The sequence below is a fragment of the Larimichthys crocea genome, chromosome XVII (genome assembly GCF_000972845.2).
Source record: "Larimichthys crocea isolate SSNF chromosome XVII, L_crocea_2.0, whole genome shotgun sequence".
Taxonomy (NCBI): Eukaryota; Metazoa; Chordata; class Actinopteri; family Sciaenidae; genus Larimichthys; species Larimichthys crocea.
The window spans coordinates 15,094,101-15,114,554 of NC_040027.1; the positions used below are offsets into that span (position 1 = coordinate 15,094,101).

Genomic DNA, 20,454 nt, shown 5'->3' on the forward strand with positions numbered 1-20,454 from the left:
AAAGTAGAAAGATAAAAATCAGAGTAACATTTAGACATGCTGTCTCTGTTTACAGCTCCCGGCTCATAGACAGCTGCCGTCAGAGTCTGTACAACGCCAGGAGGATCAGACACATTAACACAGCTGGATGTCACTCACAGGTGTGCAAACCACAACTGAAAACACCTTGCGACCTCAGTCATCAAAGTTCGTATTCAAAGTTTGTGGATTTTATTTTGTTGTGACGCACAAAGTGCATTCGCAAGCGTCTCTGCAGACGACACAGACGACCAATATCTGATCTAAGTTGATGCTAGAAATCAGACAGGGCGAGTGAGACAGACGACGCGATGTGCTCAATTTGTTGTCATTTGCAATCAAATCTCTGACTAATACGTGGCTAAAGAGAGTTACTGGCACCTTAAATTTAGTGGATGAGAAGTGATTTAAATTTAGACAAATGACTTTTCTTTCTTTTCTTTCTTTCTTTGTTTCTTTCTTTCTTACAGAAACTGACACTATAAAGAGATTAAAACAAAAAAACAACTAAACCTATTTATTATAAACCAAATGTTAACTATCACCAGTGGATTCTAGATATGACTGTAATCACATCCGAGATCCAATCTGACTAAGATAAAAATATCTGAAAGACTAAAAGTAAGAGTTAAGTGAAAGTCCCTTCCAGCGTAAACACCACAAACAAGCGAGAGCGCAGATGCAAATTTTCAAAACAGACCGTGTGCTTTTTCACAAGTGATGTGTGAAGTCATAAGTATGAAGTGTGGGTGAACACACGAGGGGGAAAGATGACAGGCCAAAAAAAAAAAAAAAAAAAAAAAAAAAATCACAATTAAATAGATCATAGTTTAATGCTGAAGATTACCCACACGGCGGATCTCTGTGTTCCCTTCACTTCAAGTCTGTCACGTCAGTAGCTTTTCTTATTTACGGCACAATATGGCACTCCATTCGCACACTCACACTCACACTCGCACACCCACACCACACACCCTTAAGTTTATTTAATATTATAATCCACAAATGTATATTCTTTCGTCTCATAGTTCTATGTCACTACTTAGTTAAATATTTACACATTGACGGGGCAGGGAGTTTGTTTTGATTTCCTTTCGATCAAAGTTCAATTTCAGTTCATGAAAAAAAAAAAAGTTTCAGTTTCTTGGACTGTAAACTCCAACTGAACGCAGCGTCCTCCTTCCTGCTCCTGTGAGTGTGTACAGGCTCCGTCTCCTCCTCCTCAGGTCCGATTCAGACCAAACCAGGTGCTGCGGTGAAAATGCAGGTTGCCCCTGTTTATTTGATCGGGCCGTATTGTGTTTAGGCTGCGGCGTTGTGCAACCAAAAAGTGACCTGCGGCGAAGGAGTTGAGCTATTTTCAACTTTTAGGGAAATGAAACCAGATATCATGCTGCGTCAGAGCGCTCAAAAGCCTCGACAGACAGCCTGAAATGTTACTGAAACAGTGTACCGTCCAGGTGGACCTCATGATACTCTTTATTTCACGTACCAGCTTCTACATCTGTCTGACTCGCACAGAGAATTTTCCTTTTGGTTTGTGTCCGATGGTTTGACCGACATAGACAGTGAATGACTTAGATGGAGCGCAGAGAGCAAGAAAGCCGATGAATCAGACAAATAGTTATTTTCTGACTGTTTCATAATTAAGCATAACTAAGCATAAATAAACACACTGCCGCACAGAGCTGAGGTGAATCACTGCGATGCCTGATTTGGTCTGAATACAGCCGTGGTTGACTCAGAAGGAAAAGCCGGACTGGGCGGGAGAATTTAGCGCAGAGCAGGAGTGTCATCATAACCAGTAGTATTAGATGGAGAGGCTCTTACAGCAGATACTGTCTTATAGTGTACAACAGTCCTGAGAAAAAAGTTTATATAGTTGAAGGTGACGCCACTTTGAATCCAGCGATTCCCTTTTTCCAGTCTTATCAGAGTGACAAACAAGAAGAGGACAAGGAGGGGGAAGAAGGAAGTCTTTGTGCCACCCTGTTGATCCATTTGCTCACTCTGCATCTCCTTCTCCAACACCAGGGCTGATCCACTTCCTCCTGTCCAAGCTCGGGAAGTAAAGTCCTGGCTCTTCCTGCTCCTCTGTTTTCTCATGTCCCTTGTTTTCTAAGGATGTGGGAGGTTCATTCGGTCTTCTATTAGAGTGTTGTCGGGGCCCTGGGCCTCCATACACTGCTTGACAGTTGCTATGACTCCAGAGAGACGCCTGTCCAGGGCTGCCAGGTGTGGCTCTGCCAGGACCGGTTGAATAGGGTCGAATCCCAGCGCCTGCCGCATCGCTGAGCTCAGAGCTCCGCTTCTCAGCAGGTTTAACCTGTTCCATGTGGACACACGGATCCTGACAGACAAAGAAAGAGATATTACAGTTTTTAAAAAAAAGATGAAATCATGAGAAAAATGTAACTGTGATGTGAGCGTTTACTGAGGACTCACATGCAGCACTGATAGAGTGGTGCGAGGATACTTCTCTCATCCAGAGCTGCGTTCCCAAAGCTGAAAAAGAAAAAAGATGACAACATGAAATAAAATTACAATTAAAAACTAAAGCGAGACAACTGAAGCCAGAAGTGTGTCTGCACTGCGGGGAGGAGAGGCCATCAAAACGCATTATCTGCGCTTTACTGGCCATGGCACTGTAGAGAACTGTACACACAGCAGAGACAGCTGAGACAGTTACTCTTTTAGTCGCACTACTTTTTACGGCCTTGTCTCGACTCTGAATCAACTGCATTAGGTTCATTTTAGTTCACAATTGGTTAAGACTTGAATCGCAGGGATATGACTCAATTGTCAGTGCATTGTCTTGATTTATCTGTTGAGTGGAGACACGGAGGAGTCTCAAGTGGATTAAAATTCGATTTCTTAACCACAAACTGCAAAACAGTGTCCAAAAGAATGCAAAGCAGTTTGTAATACTTGCTTGGCGATGCTTGATTCAATGCAGCAACCACACATCACCCAAAGAGTTTTTGTAAATATTGGCTACCTAAGTATTTCATACTGTCTGGTCTTAGTCTTGACTGCTGTCAGCTGCCCAGCATGAGAGAACACATTTTCCCAGCATTTTAAGTCCCGGGCCCTAAGGGCAATATAAAAAACATAACTAAAAACATCATTCTATCACCTTAGAAAAGTCAGACCATTCATCACAAGGCTGACACAGAAAAAACAATTCACGCTTTTATTACTTCAAGACTCGATTACTGTAATGCCCTTCTGTGTGGTTTTCCTAAAAATAAAAAAATAAAAAATACTAGGCTGCTTACAATTATCACAGAACTCTGCAGCCCGAGTACTGACAAAGACCAGACAGAGGACACAAATAACCCGCATTTTAAAAGCGTAGAATTGATTTTAAGATTCTCTTAGCGGTTTTTAAATCACTGAATGGCACCGACCTACCTTTTTGACATGCTAGAAATGTATGTACCAAGCAGGTCCCTCAGATCCTGAAAACTTAAGACATACCTCTTTAGCCTAGCTTTGTAGGTGGTCGGCCATTCACTGCTGAGTTTTTAGGTCTTGATCACTCCATGTTACATGTAACATGCCGAGACGCACAAAAAAGTCTCTTGGTGTCCCAGGCTACAGTGAAGCGTACGACGTCCAATTTCTGTCAAATTTGGACTTTTCGTGTTTTTGGCCTCATTTCCAGGGGTCGCATTTGAACGAACTCGGGATTTTATCCGATGTGCTTGAAACTTGGCATGTGTGTTCTCAAGACCTCGACAATGAAAAGTTATTAAAATCACAACTTTTTAATCAGAGGGTGTGGCCGTGACGGCGCAGCAAAATCAACGCTGACGATCTTTTTGAAGAAAAAAAATGAGACTCCATTTACTTTTGGGCTGATTTTCAGGCAAAAGTGTTCTAAAATCGCTCTATAGCGCCCCCTGGAATGTTTCTTTGGAACAGCCCCGCCACAGTTTTGGACAGAGTTACGAAATCTCAGCATAACAGAGTTGTAGAACATGGCAAGACCTACAAAAAAGTCTCTTGGAGCAATGGGCTACAATGAACAGGAAGCGATATATTTAAGAATGAAAATCACCATTTTTGCTGTTTCGGGCTGGTTGACAAGGGGTCATGTTTGAACGAACTCCTCCTAGGGATTTTATCCAGTTCACTTCAAACTTGGTAGGTGTGTTCATATAGACTTCCTGAGTTATCAAAATGATGAATTTTGGGAAAACTGTGTGGCCGTGGCGATCTATGCACATTTCGACGTGCGCACATGTGCGAGGGCCCGACCATCGCTGCTTGCAGCTTTAATTTGTTTTGTTGTTGTAGTTTTATGCTTTTTACTTTTGTTCTAATTTCGTGTTTTTATGCAACTGCGCTTTTACCTTAAGAACTAGTTAAGAACTAACTTCTATTTCAGTTTTTACTCTGCTCTGTGAAGCACTTTGGGCTACAATTCTGTATGAAAGGTGCTATATAAATAAATAAAGTTGAGTAGAGTTGAGCATGGGTTTAGTGTTTTTCATAACAGCAGTGTCCTTGTTATCTGTTCGTTCCTCTGAGGAGCTTTTACATTTAAAACTAAGATGATGAACAAATATTATTTGGAGACAAACGTTTTAAACTTAACAAGTGTCACATTATATACAAAGCCGCATTAGCATTTAGCATTTATAAGATGTTTTGAGTTTAAAACGTAATAAAACAAAATCTGTATTACGATTATTTGGAACTGTTCATTTGTAATAATGCTGTTACTCTGAAACTGTCTATTATGATGCTCCGGTCAATTGTGCACATCTTTGTTGTTACTTCGTTGTCTGTGACATGAAACCAATTGTTTCCATTTCCTCTCAACCACAACTATTTTCCAACATTCTTTTTTTACCGTTTTGCTTTGTTCTGCTGTGTGTTTCCACACATCATAGCATCTTTTTTACTGTACTTAGCTGCTCAGAAAACTTGGTGGTTTTGTCTGTCTTTAAACTTTGTGTTTTAGTACGTGGAGTAACCTTTTTTCTTTCTTCCTGTGACGTGGAAGAAGACTGACTCTACCAACACAAAAAACAGGTGTTGTTTGGGGTTAGATATGATTTCTTGATTTACTTTCAGCTGCATTAACCCTCCGGTTGTGTTCACCTCCCGCCCCTTACTTTAGTGTTCCCGGTCAAAACTGGCCGGTCTGTTTTACTGTAACTGCTCTGACATTTGTCTCATGAGACTGGACTGAACTTTGTGTATCGTGCTCATCAGGATGACATTTCTATTCTTCTTGAGAACATGACACAAGAGTGTGTCAGTAAAAGCAAATTTTGATGAGAGTGCCTCTCTTCCTCTGGTCGATACCAGTGCAGAGGGAAGTTCAGGCTTGTTTACATTCCTCACTGTCCCTACAATGGTGAGCTTTCTTTTCAGCAGCTCCTGACCAAGAGCATATGATGTGAAGAAGTTGTCACAGGTGATATTATGCCCTTGAAGACTGGTTGTCATGTCCAGCACAACATGCATGCCCTGTTTTTCTTTGGCTGTTCCAATACTGGGTTTCCCCATGTATACCTGCATATTCCAGGCATAGCTGCTCCTGGCTTCACATGCTGCCCAGATCTTTATTCCATATTTCCCTGGTTTGCTCGGAATCTACACCTTGAAGGAACAGCGACCAAGTGGTAGTCCCTCCACCCACCTGTCCCAAACGTTCCTGATGGCAGCCAGTTTGTCATTTCATCAGCAGACGGATCGTGTATCTCTGTTATCAACTCGAATAATTCTTGAAAGGATATGGATATACTGCTGTAAGGACATAGTATAGGACGGAATATAAGCCTGCCAGACTCTGCATCCCACAGACTTTTTGTAGTCTCATTGTTTGAGCGATATACTCCTGCTAAAATCTACAGAGCTATGTAGGCTTGGAAGCCTACTAGGGCAATTTCTCTCCAGGTGTCCCCAAACACATGCTTCCCCTCCAGGTTTGTCATCTCCAGTATAATTCCCTCAATGGACTCTGGTAAAAAGAGCTGGAAGCTGATGTCATCCACATGAGATATCGCATACCGTGTTGGCCCTGGCGTCAGCTTTATGATGTTTTCCACGCTCGCTCTACTTCTTCTGTCCTGGGGGGATGAAGACCAGAGCAAGTGTCCTAGAATGTCTCCTCAGGTGCCTGTTCTTCAGGTGCCTGCTCAGTCTCCTCAAAGTCTGAATCAAAAACTGTGTCGTCTTTCACTTCCGAGACATCCTCCTCCATCTCTGGTTCTATTTCAGTGCCCTCTTCATCATGTCCACTAACCTGGGCCAGAACCTCTTCAACAGAGAACCGCTTGGTCAGTTTCCTACTCATTGGGACATGTACCAAAATATTGAAACCATGTTTTGTCATGTTGGGGCTTGTTATAGCTTGTTAGGGCATGTCAGAGTAAATGCTGAATATGCTTCTAGGGACAACACTGAGTTTTTTGTCTGTATGTTTGTCCTCGTCATCCCATTCAACAGTTCAGCCTTTGTGAAGTGACACTAGTACTTTCACTAACTAAGATCAATATGGATTTAGATTTAAATAAGGTTTGTTGAATAAAAGGAGTGCAAGGCAAACATTAAGCTATATATATGGGGTCTGTGTTGGTTCACATAACAGACACCTGTCCAGTCTGTGTGAAGATATGACACAGATATGTTGTATCAACATGTTTCATCAGAAAGTTGGTTCACGTGGGGGATAGGCACTTAAGCGCGGGAAAGAGATGTGTAAATACATTGTTCAGTCTGAAATGTGTGTGTGTGAGTGAGTAAGTGAGTGAGTTGGGGTGGTGTGTATGGGGATGTTTTCGGTCTGATGGATGAATAAGTCTGGATACCCATTCATTTCCTATGGCGGTCACTTTTTACCAGGAACACAACAGATGTAACAAGGTTGATTAAAACACTCAAAATTCAATGAAAGAGGTGATGTAAAACACAATATTTATGAGTGTTTTAAGTTGTAAATCGGTCAGATTTGACCCGAACACGACGGGAAGGCAACATTATGTAACTTTTCTATACTATAAAATACCAGGTTTGAATCATATTGATGCTGCACTGAATGTCGTCTCATGTTCTTGCTCCAGGCACAATCTCCTGCAGCATGTAGGTTGATGTCCTCCAGCTGCTGTGCGTTTCATCACTGACAGTAAAGTACTGGACCACACAGAAGAAGAGTTTTTCCCAGGCGCAACGCGTGGGCAATGCAGATGGGGACAAATGCTGGAATAGGCAGCATAACTAGAATTGGGTGAGGCTCAACAGAGAAGAGTAGGTGGGAAGTGTTACACGCTGAAACTGTGGGCGTTATACTTAAAAAATGACCAATTTCCTCATACCGTTGCTTTGAAAGCAGAACAAAACAGTCAGAAAGTCAAAGGAAGGAATTAATTTCGAAAACACACAGGCAAGACCTAAGTTTATGATTAAGGATTAAGCTGTGAACTGAGGAAATGACTCAATTCTTGGAAGTATCTCCCCATGGGGCTGCAGTTTTTGTGTGTGCAAGAGGATTTTTTTCTTTCCTGCTGAGCCAGTTTGCTTCTCAGATAGGCATCCCAGATTTGTACCAAAAAAAGCAAAGAAATAAATGTATACAAATTCGATATCTTTCCAGCTGCGATTAATTCTTTGAAAAATGTGTGACGGAAAGTTCAGTTTACAGCTCGATATCCTCCCTTCATGGAAGTGGCTGTTTACCATGAGTCTGATTTAAAGAGGTTTCAGTGATAATAAGTCAGTTCTTGGAAAAATCAAAGAAAACTGTAACTGAAAATGAAAATAAAAATTAGATTTCGAATATGAGAAGAAAAAGGGGAACTTCTGAAAAGTGATCGGGCTGTTGTGTTCAGGGATGGAAAGAGTTCTAGAAATATAAATACAAGATAAGAGTACCGTCACTTAGAGCGGTCCTTGTTCAAGTAAATGGAAAAAATAATAATAATAATTAAAAAACAATAATAATGAAAAAAACTCTCTGGTGGACACACTCACATCAACCTTCTGTACCAATGTCACATGTTCATGTTACATGTGGTGGACAATGTTTGCAGATGAGATTTTTAATGCTTTTGTCTTTTTATTGAAATTTTCAATCGATTTATTCATCTTTGTGTTTATTATTAGAACTCAATACGATGATTTAAAAAAGGAAAAAATAAATAAATAAATTGATCTTGGTTGTTAAAATCTTTCACATTGTTACTGACCTCTTTGCATTGTCGAGCAGGATGAGCATGCTGGCGCCGCCGTCGTCCTGGAAACTCTCATAGTGATGCCGGTCCGCGTTCCCAATGAGATAATCAAATATGGCTGTGTCGATGACATCCAGCAGCCTCGGCCCTGCATCGTATGGGGGCATTTTCTTCACAGCCTCGCAGTAACTTTCATCGTACTCCCACCTGGACGATAGAAACAGACACACACAAATTCCATGATATGTTAATAGTCTGCACATAAATACTCAGGAAGTGTCTGTTTTAATGATGTGTCACTACAAACAAATATGCGTGTAGTATTTATGTGTTGCCCTTGTTGCCTGTTTTTTTCCATGTTTGTATAATTACATATTTATTTTCACTTAATAGCAACATGAATTATTGATCCACATTCAAACATTCAAACCAGCAGTGTTATTTGACCTTGCAGTTGTACTGAGCCATGACTATCACACAAAAACATTCAACTTAAATCTAAATAAATGAATAAAAGTCTGCTCCATATTTCATCTGGCGGTCTCAGTGGACGGTGCTGGACTGCAGCTGATGAAATTATCATCAGTCAAATGGCATGAAAGAATTGCAGACCTCAGCGTCAGCACATTTTTAATAACACCTTTTGTGCATATATCACCAATTTTAGTTGTTGTATAGTTTTTGTGTAAAATCACTGCAGTGAACACGACTCTCACGACTTGTCAGGCGCACAGAGACACCTTCTGTCTTTGACACACCTGACTTTGGCTCATCTGTGGATTGTGTAAATTAGCAAAGCCCGGAAAGCCAGTGACAGCTCTTGTTCAAACATTACACTCCAAATACTTAGTCCCAATCATAATGCAGGCCAAGTTCCCTGTAACAAACCCCAAATAAGAATAACGTCACAGGGTGGAGAACACACAATCATTTAAGAAAAGTATGAAGTATTTAGCATCACTAACATACAATACAACACGTCATATGAATACTGCAGTGTGTAATGCTGCATGATGGGTGAACTGGCACTGAAAGGATTAGGAAGGAATCAGTGGGAACCACTCTGGGGGTTTCCGATGGCCGGCTGTTACCAGCGGGAACCAGCCGATAGAAATGTGTTTGATATGTTCAACAATATATATTGTTCATCTTTCTTCCTCCCTTTTGGAAAAAAAAATTATATATTTTTAAAACTCATTTAAACTACATTTTCTTTTATGTGCGACTCTGCTGTGGCCCTCAAATACTAAGTACGTTGTAACCTCCACCTCACAAGAACCTTGGTTATTCATGTGGTGCTTTGCATTGACCGTTCATGGTTGAATGAGGGTGTGTAGAAGGCTGGTTAAGGCTGATCCATGTGCACACATTTCCAGGTTGGTTTAGGATCAAGACACCTACTTGAAACCATGATTTTTTGTCACCATAGTTTAACCATTGTAACCTCCCTACAATGAAATACCACTAATAAACTTCATATTTCATTACGTAAACAGGATCCCAGTACAATGATTAAGTCTATCTTGCTTAGTTACTCTTGCATAGTTTCCTAATCTTATTTATTTTCCACAGTTTCCAAATTCCAAACCAAATTTAAAACTGTAATGTCTTCTCAGTATAGATTAACCTCCTGAAAAACTTGCTGGGTAAATGTGATGACACGATACACTGTCTTGAAACCTGCTCTTTAAGCTCAATGTATGCTGACTCACCAGATGTAGACATGTGTGAGTACTTCAGAAAATGTCAGCACCACGTTCCGAGGAACTGAAAACTTAAAGACTTATGTAGATTCAATTTGACATGTTTATGTTTGTAAGGATATCAAAGATCAAAGCTTTGTTTTATAGACATGTCGAATAACTATTTTGCCTTAACCTGAGCTTCACAAAGCCTGAATAAATCTGGGTTTCATAGTCAGCTGTCATTCCTCCTTTCTCCCCTATCCAAGTGGATTAATGACCCAACACAGTGGACAGATATACTGAACTATCATGTGCCATAAAGCTAAATGTTGTCTGTAAAATCTCAACCTTTTAACAGTCAACTGTGTGTTTTGTTTTAGGCTGACGTTGCTGACCGTACTCTAACAGCCTCCCACTCGAGCTAGCTATCACCAGTAATCACTATTCTTTTCTCCAAAAAGGGGACTCGGCCTCAGTGCTTGATGACATATTGCTTGTCTGATGTATAACCCAGATTTCCCGCAGCATCTCGGTCTCTGCGTGTAACACTCTTCAAAATCCCCTTCGCTACCGGAAACAAACAACCACCACCTCCGAGCTAGCAACCTACGCATTAGAAATGGATATATAGGAGAAAAATTAGGAGTTGTTCATGCAGATAAGCAGTAGGTGGCACCAATTCTCCAAGCGGAAAACCAGAAGAAAGAGGCAAAACAAGCTGAGCGACAGTCGAACCTCAACTGGTGGGAAACAAAGCAGAAAACATGATGGAAACATGACATTTCTGTTTGTCTCGTGTATTAATGTGAAGAGGCTTATGTCAATTCTGTGTTGAATCATCATGGATGTATAACATCATGGGAGTGATGAGGAAAAAACAGCTGATCAGTCATGTGAGTTTAATGCTCGTATGTCAGGACTGAAAATTATTAAGAAATTAACCACATGACAAAATGCAGAATAATCGTTACCAAGACACATCCCCTGTTAAAATGAAAGCACAAAATGGTGAGATGTTTTTTCTCAGATTTTGAACTAGAGCTGGGTGACATACACAGCATTGCGTTGCATTGCATTGCATGGATGGCATCAACTTTTTTTGTGGCTGCTTTTTTGTGTACTTCACTCACACACCGGGAAAGACTCACTTTCACAACGACCATGGTAGCATGTGTCACACAGACTTGTTACCCACAAGATGACAGTCGTTAAAAGAGGTAGGCTCTGCTGGTAATACATGTGCATACATGTGCCAAGCAGAGCTGGAAGACATAACCGGGTTATTTTTTACTTCAGAAAAAGTCAACAACCTGCTCTCAAAATATGTCAAGTAAACGCTCTGCGTTCTAAACCTTAAGATAGACTTTAATGTCACACACCGGGGACATTCACTTGACACAGCCGCTCGTATACACAAGGTGGACAAGAAATTACTCTGATACTAATACTCATAAGTAAGAAATGTATAGAACAAAAAGTCAAGCTGAAGAAAGTCATGAAGTCATGCTGGTGTTAAAGAGTCTGACAGCTGTTGGAATGAAGGACCTGTTGTAGCGCTCCTTCTCACATGGTGGGAGTAGTAACCTGTTGCTGGAGGAGATGTTCAAGGCCTTGAAGTCTCTCAAGAATAATGCAGATGTCACCACAGTGTCATAGAAAGTCGGCACACTCCAAACGACCTCCGTCTACTTGGAGTAGTTATTGTGTAGAGAAATGGTCCCTGGTGGTGTTTCACTGTCAAATCATATAAAAACCACAGCATAGACAAAAAAATATATCTCTATGCATGCCTTATTTATGCCATATCAGCTAGCCCTGCTTTGAAACCTGAAGATTTTTTGTTTTTTTATTCCAATCACTCGATCAATTGACAAGTTGTTACTTATTTAAATGGCAAAGAACAATAATCAAACCTGAATGTAACTGATGACACCTCTGAAGAATCCTTGGCAAACCGGGTGTTGTTTTATTAATTCGCTGAGCTTGCTCAACAAATTGAATTTTTTGGAATCTTTGAGAAGATTTCGGAAAAAGTTTAGTTCTGAATTTGTGAACCTGAGAAGAAAACCTTTGAAGATGCACTCCTTACTCATTGTGACGAGGGATCTGAACCCCATGAATTCAGATCAATGATTTTCAAAGTAAAACTTTAATTTCAACTGTGTAAATCCATTTAAATTCCACAGATAGGTGTTGAGCTGCTAATGGAAACTTTTCTCTTTGTGTACACAGAAACATTCTCTTTGCAGCCCACACTGGCGCCACCATGACATATCATCATCATCGAATGATAAGATAACACAGTCACACAGCCCCCTTCTCAGACTGACAGAGTAGGTGGAGTGTCCATTATCGTTATGGAAGAGCTGACTTTCATCATCAGCACAGCAATATTTCCATTTCCTTCTGATAAAAAATAACACTAACAATACTTCAGTCATGTCATGGGATTTTCCCTTAATTAACAAACAAACAAAAATAGAAAGTTTTTGGGCTCAAACACTCACCTGGCCAGTTTTCCCTCTCTATATGTACGTCCCCAGGGGTGTCTGTGTTTTTGCAACGGCCAGACGTCTGGCAGCCAAAGGGTTAACGACCCCTCCATGATCTCTCCCTCTGCACACGCCGGTTCACTCTCCCGACAGTAGTAACACTTTCCGTAAAAACACGTATTATTACCTGCAGAGAGAAAGAAGACAAAGGTACCCTTGAAATAAAAAAAAAAAAGGGATACAAATGCATCAATAGGAGGTGAAGTGTGAAGGCGTTCGTAGCAGAGTGTTACTGGAGTTATGGATGTTACCAGAAACGTTGTTCTCAAGGGATAATGACTCACATGGACATCCAGAGAATACAGAGAACACACAAATGTACACAAGCAGATGTTCAACCGAGCTAAAGGTTGTGTTATTCACGTCTACGCAGCCCAGCAACAGCCTGCACACCCTGCTGCCATCTGACAAGCGATACAAATGTATTCACTGTACCACCGACTACAGAGTAGCTCCTTTTCTCAGAACCCTCAACACCTCCTCTTCATTCCACCTTAAAAAGTGTTTTTCAGTCCAATTAATGTCTGCAATTAGCTTGATAATTCAAACACAGGGCAGCCCCTGGGGGTCTTTATTTCATGTTACTTAAAAGTTGAAATTTACATATTTGATGGAGCAAAGTTCTTTCATGTCATGCTGTACATTCATTTTTAGCTCATGTGAGACAAAGAAAGTTCACATTACTCAAATCAGGCTGAATAAATTGTCAGGTTTAAGAGCTGTGAACGGTAGAGTGGTTTTATTGTGGTGAAAAACACATTTAAAATCCTGGACAAACAACCAAAACTTTAAGCATGACTAGATACATGTAAGAGGTCTCTGACAGCTAATGGGGCAAAAGAATAAGTGTGACGGTGGTCTTTTGTGTTGAGGCTAGCAGGCCTTTTGAAGTTTTTCTGTTGAGAACTCATTGCCTATACCGCTGTGACCGTGGGTGCTGTTCTGTCAACTTGCTATAAACCACAATTGCAAAGACACTTTCAGAGATGAGTCACGTCATATTGAATACTGATTGGCGGTAAGTGACAGCTTTAAATGTAATGTAACCTACAGCACATAAAACAGCTGAATGATGAATGATGGTGCACGACGGAAACAGTGAGGCTGCAAAGTTGAAGTTGGTTACGTGACCTTTATCTTTGACTGAAAGAAAACCAAAACGGTCATCTGAAATGTTTGTTCATATTTAGACTATGGTTAAGTAAGTGAGTTTGGTACTTTTCCTTCAACCTTTATTAAAAGAGTGGTCCGGACTGATGTGCTGGTTACCAGCTACAAGCCAGGTTAAATTAGTCCTACTACTGCCAACTGTGGTTTGCTTCGGGTTATCTACGGTTATAAAACCGTGTGTAGAGATAGGTATAGGTATAAGTCTATAACAACTATGGAAAGTTTGAGAGAAAGCTTTCCCACTGTCTTTCACGGTACACTCTGGACAAGTCGCTAAATCATCACAGGGCACATAGAGACAAACAACCATTCACATTCACACCTACTGGCAATTTCACAAATGAACCTGCATGTCTTTGGACTGTGGAAGGAAGCCGAGGTACTTGGAGAGAACCGACGCAGCAAAAAACCAGAGCCGAGGTTCGAACCAGGAACGTTCTTGCTGTGAATGCTAACTACTCCACCAGTGAATATTGAATAGGTTGGTAAATCTCCAGTACATTTCTGGTCAATTTCCAGAAACTCTCCATGGGAAGCTAAGCTGGGGAATTTTGGAAATATTCCAAATCAATAACTCTATGGGAATTATGGATATTTACGGGAAATAACTGGAAATTGTGTAACTGTATCTGAACATAATAACTTTGTTTTGTCATAAGCAGACATCCACACAAATAAAACAATTTAAAAACACGACATTTCAACAGATTTATTTGTAAGAAGAACTTTATCTTTTTTTTTATTTTTTATTGATTTTTATATGTAGTCCACGGGCTCAAATGTGTGTCTTCCATATTCTCGTGCTCTGGGCTCCAAAGTGTAGTCCAGGGTTGTAGAAATCATCAGTGCATGTGGTGGAGGAGGCATGGCCTCTATAGCAATAAGCAGTGTGATATGTGCATGTGATTGAGGAATAGCAGACATTCAAGTGTACTTGCATGAAATCTGGTTGTTTTAGTCAATATTATGCTGTATTTAAGTTCCCTGTTAAGGGGCAATCTATAATTTTGTAAATTCACAGATTATTCCTGTTAATTCCCATGGAGAGTTTCCGACTTTAAAATTTCCCAGAATTTTGCAACCCTAATATTGAACATAATTTTTGCCTATAATCCCCATCCCTACTCTCCATACCTGTCTATGAATACATAGTGATCTGGTCCGTCAGGGCCACACCTGCGCAACTAACAAACCCAAGGACTCCAAATCAATCCACTACAGATAAAAATAAGCAACGCTCAAAAAGTAAGGAAATTTGCTACTGGGGCTCCTGTTTGTTAAATGAAGAAATTGCCAATTATCTTGTTTCTTCAGACTTCGACAGCAATGAAAAGCGGTTTCTCATTGGCAGAGAAGCTGCAGTTTATCCCAAAAATGCATGTTCCTTACAAATGTGGCACCATTTAAAAGAGAAATAAACAGATTTATTACCAAGAAGCATTGTTACAACAAAGAAATAATCTACCATCCTTACTTTTTGTAGCTTAGATCTGAGCTCACCTCGTCAGGCCATTTTCACTACATACCAACAGAGGTTTCATGAAATAACTACAGCAACTAACAAATTTATGTGTCACTTTTTTGGTTAATCAATTAATCATTTAGTGTAGTCATCAAATGTCTTGTTTTGTCTGATCAACACTCAGAAATATCACAATATATAGAAATATCACATTTACTATAATGAAAAACAAAAGATAAAGCAGCAGATCCTCACATTAAGCTGGACCCATCTCAACCTGAACACCTCAACATTTTGGACTCTCCGACACAATCATTGAAACACAAAATGAGGGAATATCTTTTGGGAGAACGGCGCTCATGTTCGTCCCTCCCGTAGAGTTCAGAGACTAGAACCAATGCCAAGGCGTGTTGAAGCTGTCTGGCACTGTAACAACTCACTAAGACACTCTATGTTGGTTTTTCCGTTAATTTGTCGCCTGTCTATAAATCACGATACAGTACATTTTTCTGGGTCAAACAAGTGAGAAACTGTTTGAAGGTATATCATCACGCTGACGAAAATCCAACTGCATTAGAGCAGCTCCTGTTTGCGTCTTTGCAATGAGATATTTAGGCGAAAGCCACAGTGATCTAAACAGTAGAGAAAAATCTCTGATTGTAGACAAATTTATAATGCCATATTGGTGTATAACAACTACTGACACCTGAAAAATGATGAAACAACTGAACTGCTTTCTGACACAGTCTTAAGGGGACACTCCAGTGATTAAGTGACGCAAAACAGTAAAGTTATTGGGACACACAAGAGAAAGATCAAAGAGAAGAATAGTCAGAATCAAACCAGCAGAGGTCTGAATCCGTTACAAATAGTCCCTAGTTTGGTTCATGATCTTTAAAAAAAAACAACAAACAAAAAAAACCCTGAGTCCTGCATTTCCCATGATGCAATCAGGGCTCCAATTGTCCCGCAACCGTCTCAAAACAACCAAATAAAGTTCTCTTTTTTAAACTTTACATAATAAATGTAGTTTAATAACTTCTTTCTGGTCCGCCATGAAATTCTGCTTGTTGTTCCCTGCACTTATATCTGACTAAAAATTGTAATCACCCTCTGCATTTGGCCAACAGTTTTCATAATTCTTTCAGTCATTGGTTGAGTTGAGTTGCAAATAAATTATTATTAGTTAGCCAAACAATCACAAACTCACAGCAGAGACACGGTCACATTTGAAGAAACAAAAACCTACAAAGGGAGGGACGAAATCAAACTAACTAGTTAAATATTTACAAGCTCAAACAAACTAATTACGGGATATGGGAACACCCTAATCCAGAGATGTGGATTGAACTCCTGAGAGCAGTTTAAACATTTATCACAACTATAAACTGCCTGCATGCAGCAGAAGACGACAGGGAAGACTGACTGAAGAGAAGACTCAGTGCTGTTGGAGTTGGAGAAGAGACGTGGACTGCTTTGAGCAGCATGCACGGGAATTAACTGCAATGTAATACATGTGAATATTTTTCTCGCCTTTTCCCGGACGGTCTGAATAAGTTGCCAAGTTGGCAACACAAATAGAAAAAAGTTGCTTAAGATAATGATTTAACATTTCTCTGCTGTCCCAGAAGTGTCCCACGCACTTTATCTTTGTGTCCAGGGTGCTATTTTTAATGTCCTCGGGACACTGACTGAACACAGCCAATAACATCTTATCACTAAAACCTCCATGCCGAATAAATGTCGGTGTCTTTCAAACCCCATTTAAATTTCTGTAATAGTTTTTTTGTCTCCAAGACCATACTGAGAAAATAACCCCTGATGAAATCATTGTGGTTATTTTGTCATACTTGAGAAATACCACACAAGATTTTATGAAACAGCTTTCACAGGTTGAGCAGCAACTGGCAGAAATGGTGAACTGACCTTTATGTGTAATACTGCTGGATTTCCCCTTCATCAAAAAGGTAATACAAATTTGTTAGGTTGCAATACGTTTTTCTGGCTCAATTTCTGATGGGAATAAATCCACACACGAAGAGTATTAAAATCTCTTTATCAGTGGTATCTCCTTGTGGTGATTTCTTTGTGAGGTGCTCTGATAAACATGTTCTTCAAATCCATAACAGTAACGTGGTTCATGATGCTAATTATACTGACAACCGTGCGGTGCCACACCTTCACCAAACAGGTCTCGGCAGGGTGTAACCCAGTCAAGTGTACTAATTGAGGAAGAAGATTGAAGAAACAAGGCAAAAGGAAGTGAGAAAGAGACAGAGAGCGAAAACTGAGATCAGAATTAGATAGAAAGAAAGCAGATGAGTCAAAAGAAAGAAAATCATGCACAAAATAACGTGTCACTCTCACTTTTTGGATGTCTGAAGACACAAAAGTATGAAAAAAAAAAGAAGTAAAGATACTGACCCTGCATGAGAAAGGTGCTCAGCAGCTGGTCCGTGGCCACAGGTTTAATCTCTGTTCGCAGGTTGACGTATCTCCCCACCACTAGAGGTGCTCTCCTGAACCCCAGGATCCTGCAGAGAGGGTAAACCAACACAGCGTTATTATTACACAGTACTTCTACTCTGTGTTAGACACTCCGATAATGATGCTCACACACCTGTCGAGGTGAAAAGCAGCCACCTCTGCGTTGTGTCTGTCGTAGCCTGCATATGGCTCGCCTTCAACCACGTAGTCACGGTTATATCTGAGGAAAGGATGGAAAACATAAAGTAAGAATCACTCTTGAGAAATACAGGTGTATAATCCCATTCTAACAAACCTGACCTCTTGGGTTTGAAGACTACTTTCTGTCCTCCGTCCAGCACCAGCAGCGCTTTGAGCTGCGTGCCCTTATAGCCCACATCTGCCCGTTCAATTTTGGCAGTGCTGAGGGAGGTGAGCACAGCAGCCAGCTCTGGGGTCTCCTCTGGGTACACCTCTCTCGGGCCCACCCACTGGCTTGCAATTTCCCATGGAGACTGGAGGGTGTGGGTAAGGCGAGCTCCCCGGGACAGAGAAAGGCCGGCTTCCATCTGTTAGAGGTGGGTAAATAGCACAGTGTGTCATTATATTGATTTATACATCACTGACTTCATACGAGCTACAGCCGATTACAGTCTTGTGTGTCCTACTTTAAAAATAGCCGTCAGGCACCCTGACCTTGCGAAACGCTCTGAGGTCCCGTCGACTGGCTGCGGAGCCCTCGCCTCCATCCAGCAGAAAGATCTTGGCCAGGCCCAGCAAGAGGAGCACGGCACACAGAACCACCATGCGCTGTTTGAGCTTCATCTCCACCCCTCCTCACCCGACGCTGTGTGTGTCCCCCGCAGCAATCCCCCCCCCTCCACACACACCCCTCACCCTTGATGCATGGCCCCTTTCGAATCCTCGTCGCCTGTCCGTCCCGTCCTGTCCGTCCTGTCCCGTCAGATAAACTCTTCTAAAAAAAATTTTTTAAAAAGAGGACGGGAGCTTTTCGCTGCCTTCCTACAAACTCAGCAAAGAGGCGTTCGCGTGGAGGGAAGAGGAGCAGAGATGGGCGATATCTAGGAAACAGAAGAGAGAGAGAGAAAAAAAAAAAACATACCATCAATAATACGTGGAGAGAAAAACTGATTGATTTGCTTCCCGTCTCGCTTGTTTCCCCTCAGGACAGACGATGACCCAGTACTGCAGCACAGCTGAAGCCCGTCCAGCGGATGTATGACACAGGCTGCTCTGTGTGTACATTCAGAGAAACCTGAATATTAAAGTTTACTTTGGCTGTGCCACTACAAGCTGGGCTGTGTCACAGACAGACAGATAATTGATTTTCTTTATTGCATTAGGTTAATATGGGTTTAAATTAAATCTGTGCAAAGACTTTAAACCTGTGCTAAGAGGTTAAACATTTACATGTGCAGCATTGAAAAACTTCCCTGTTTATCTCTTTAAATGTGTAATTTTGCATCTTATTTTATTTATTTATTTATTTTTAAATCGACCCTGTCTGTTCCCAATGAGGGGATGATGTTGCTGTGGTGCAGAGAGAGAGAGGAGGAGGTCAGATAAGGTGTCGGACAAACAAACCTTTAATTAATTAATTAATTAAATGAATTAATTAAGAAATAAATTTGAGCTAAGAGCTTTAAAAAATAAAAAAAACATATGTTGTGAGCCGTTACATCACAACCAACAACCAACTGCCACGTTTAACTGACATTTAACGGACGTTTAACGGACACCGCAGCCGTTAACAACCGTTTATCGCACGAGCTTTAGCCGTTAGCAGCTAAATAAATTTAAAAAAAAAAAGCCCCGGTGTGTTTGAGCTCCGGCCACGCAGGCAGGGAGCCGTTACGTCCACACAATCGGTCTTTCATGATGTTTACTGACAGCCAGAGAGAAAACGGTTGGCTACAACTGACCGCATTAAAAACACCTCTGTGTCTTAATGGTAGCTCCGTTTAAAACGTGTTTTCTAACCGTTCACACGGTGTTAACACTCGGTGATACATTCACGTTCACATGAACGACGGTTAGCCGCCGTAGCAAACCGCCGCTGTGTTCGGTTAGCAGTCGGTTAGCTTACAGTAGTAGCGCTACGTCGTCTGTTGTTTTTATTTATTTTTATTTTTTTATTTCACTGTCCACCGAACCGACTTACCTTTTTTAAGGCGAGGTGCCGTTACACAAAGTAAAGCCTCCAAACTGCGTGTAAAGTCCTGCGACGTTCACGTTTATATTCCCTAAAGCTGGCTCCTCTGCTAAAAGTCACGGTGGTTTATCGTTTTCTCATTCCCCTCCGGTAGCTCCCTTTCCTCCGCCCTTTTCCTCCGATTCCTTCTGTGGCCTGCCATGTCCACTTCCGAAACACTTCCTACCTCCTCCCCGTGAGTCCTCCACCCGGCCACCAGGTGGCGGCGCTGCCTCGTGAATACGTCCACGCGTTACGTGGATGTCAGTGATTAAACAGTTCAAACTTTTCTCTGTCAGTGGTTTGAACCGAGCATCAAGAACTGCAGTTCCTCTAATGTCCACTTGAGGCTGGCTGCAGAATGAGTCAGTCTCCATAAGTCCACATGTTTGTTTTTTTCATTCATTTATTTAATTGGACCATGTGCAGTATTATACGGAAGCCCTAAAAGGCCATACATACATACATACATTTTAATCCACCCGTTTTCCCGTGATAATGTAATACATTTCCTCTGTTTTCTCAGTCTGTGCTATTGAGTGTAACTTTGTATTTTGTACTATGTGTCCTGTGTGTTTTTTGCTTTGTACTGTTTATTATTGTGCTGTAATATGTTTTAATTGTGTCTGCCGAAGGGATTGCAGATGAAAAGTAGCTGTAAACTGACTCTGGTGCAGTACATCAAATGTAATCGTTTATGTTT

The 20,454-nt window shown here is 41.0% G+C and overlaps 1 protein-coding gene across 1 annotated transcript; it reads right to left on the reverse strand.

Moving 5' to 3' along the window:
- Window positions 1–832: 832 nt before the first annotated feature.
- Window positions 833–20,049, reverse strand: fam20b (FAM20B glycosaminoglycan xylosylkinase). The gene is made up of 9 exons (XM_010739770.3): window positions 19,722–20,049; window positions 18,236–18,621; window positions 17,861–18,108; window positions 17,694–17,780; window positions 17,498–17,607; window positions 12,397–12,568; window positions 8,220–8,411; window positions 2,464–2,523; window positions 833–2,368 (listed from the first exon to the last, which is right to left on the reverse strand). Exons 2-9 carry the CDS (start codon window positions 18,362–18,364, stop codon window positions 2,137–2,139), a joined length of 1,230 nt encoding a protein of 409 aa, XP_010738072.1. The 5' UTR covers window positions 18,365–18,621; window positions 19,722–20,049; the 3' UTR covers window positions 833–2,136.
- Window positions 20,050–20,454: the final 405 nt, after the last annotated feature.

What these genes read in the sequence shown, in the direction of transcription:
- fam20b (XM_010739770.3), bottom strand. Translation starts at nt 18,364, where the DNA reads ATGAAGCTCAAACAGCGCATGGTGGTTCTGTGTGCCGTGCTCCTCTTG. An exon ending in GTAGTCTTCAAACCCAAGAG is followed by an intron (nt 17,781 to 17,860) that starts GTCAGGTTTGTT and finishes TCCTTTCCTCAG; the next exon opens with ATATAACCGTGACTACGTGG. An exon ending in CCACTCTATCAGTGCTGCAT is followed by an intron (nt 2,369 to 2,463) that starts GTGAGTCCTCAG and finishes TTTGTCTGTCAG; the next exon opens with GATCCGTGTGTCCACATGGA.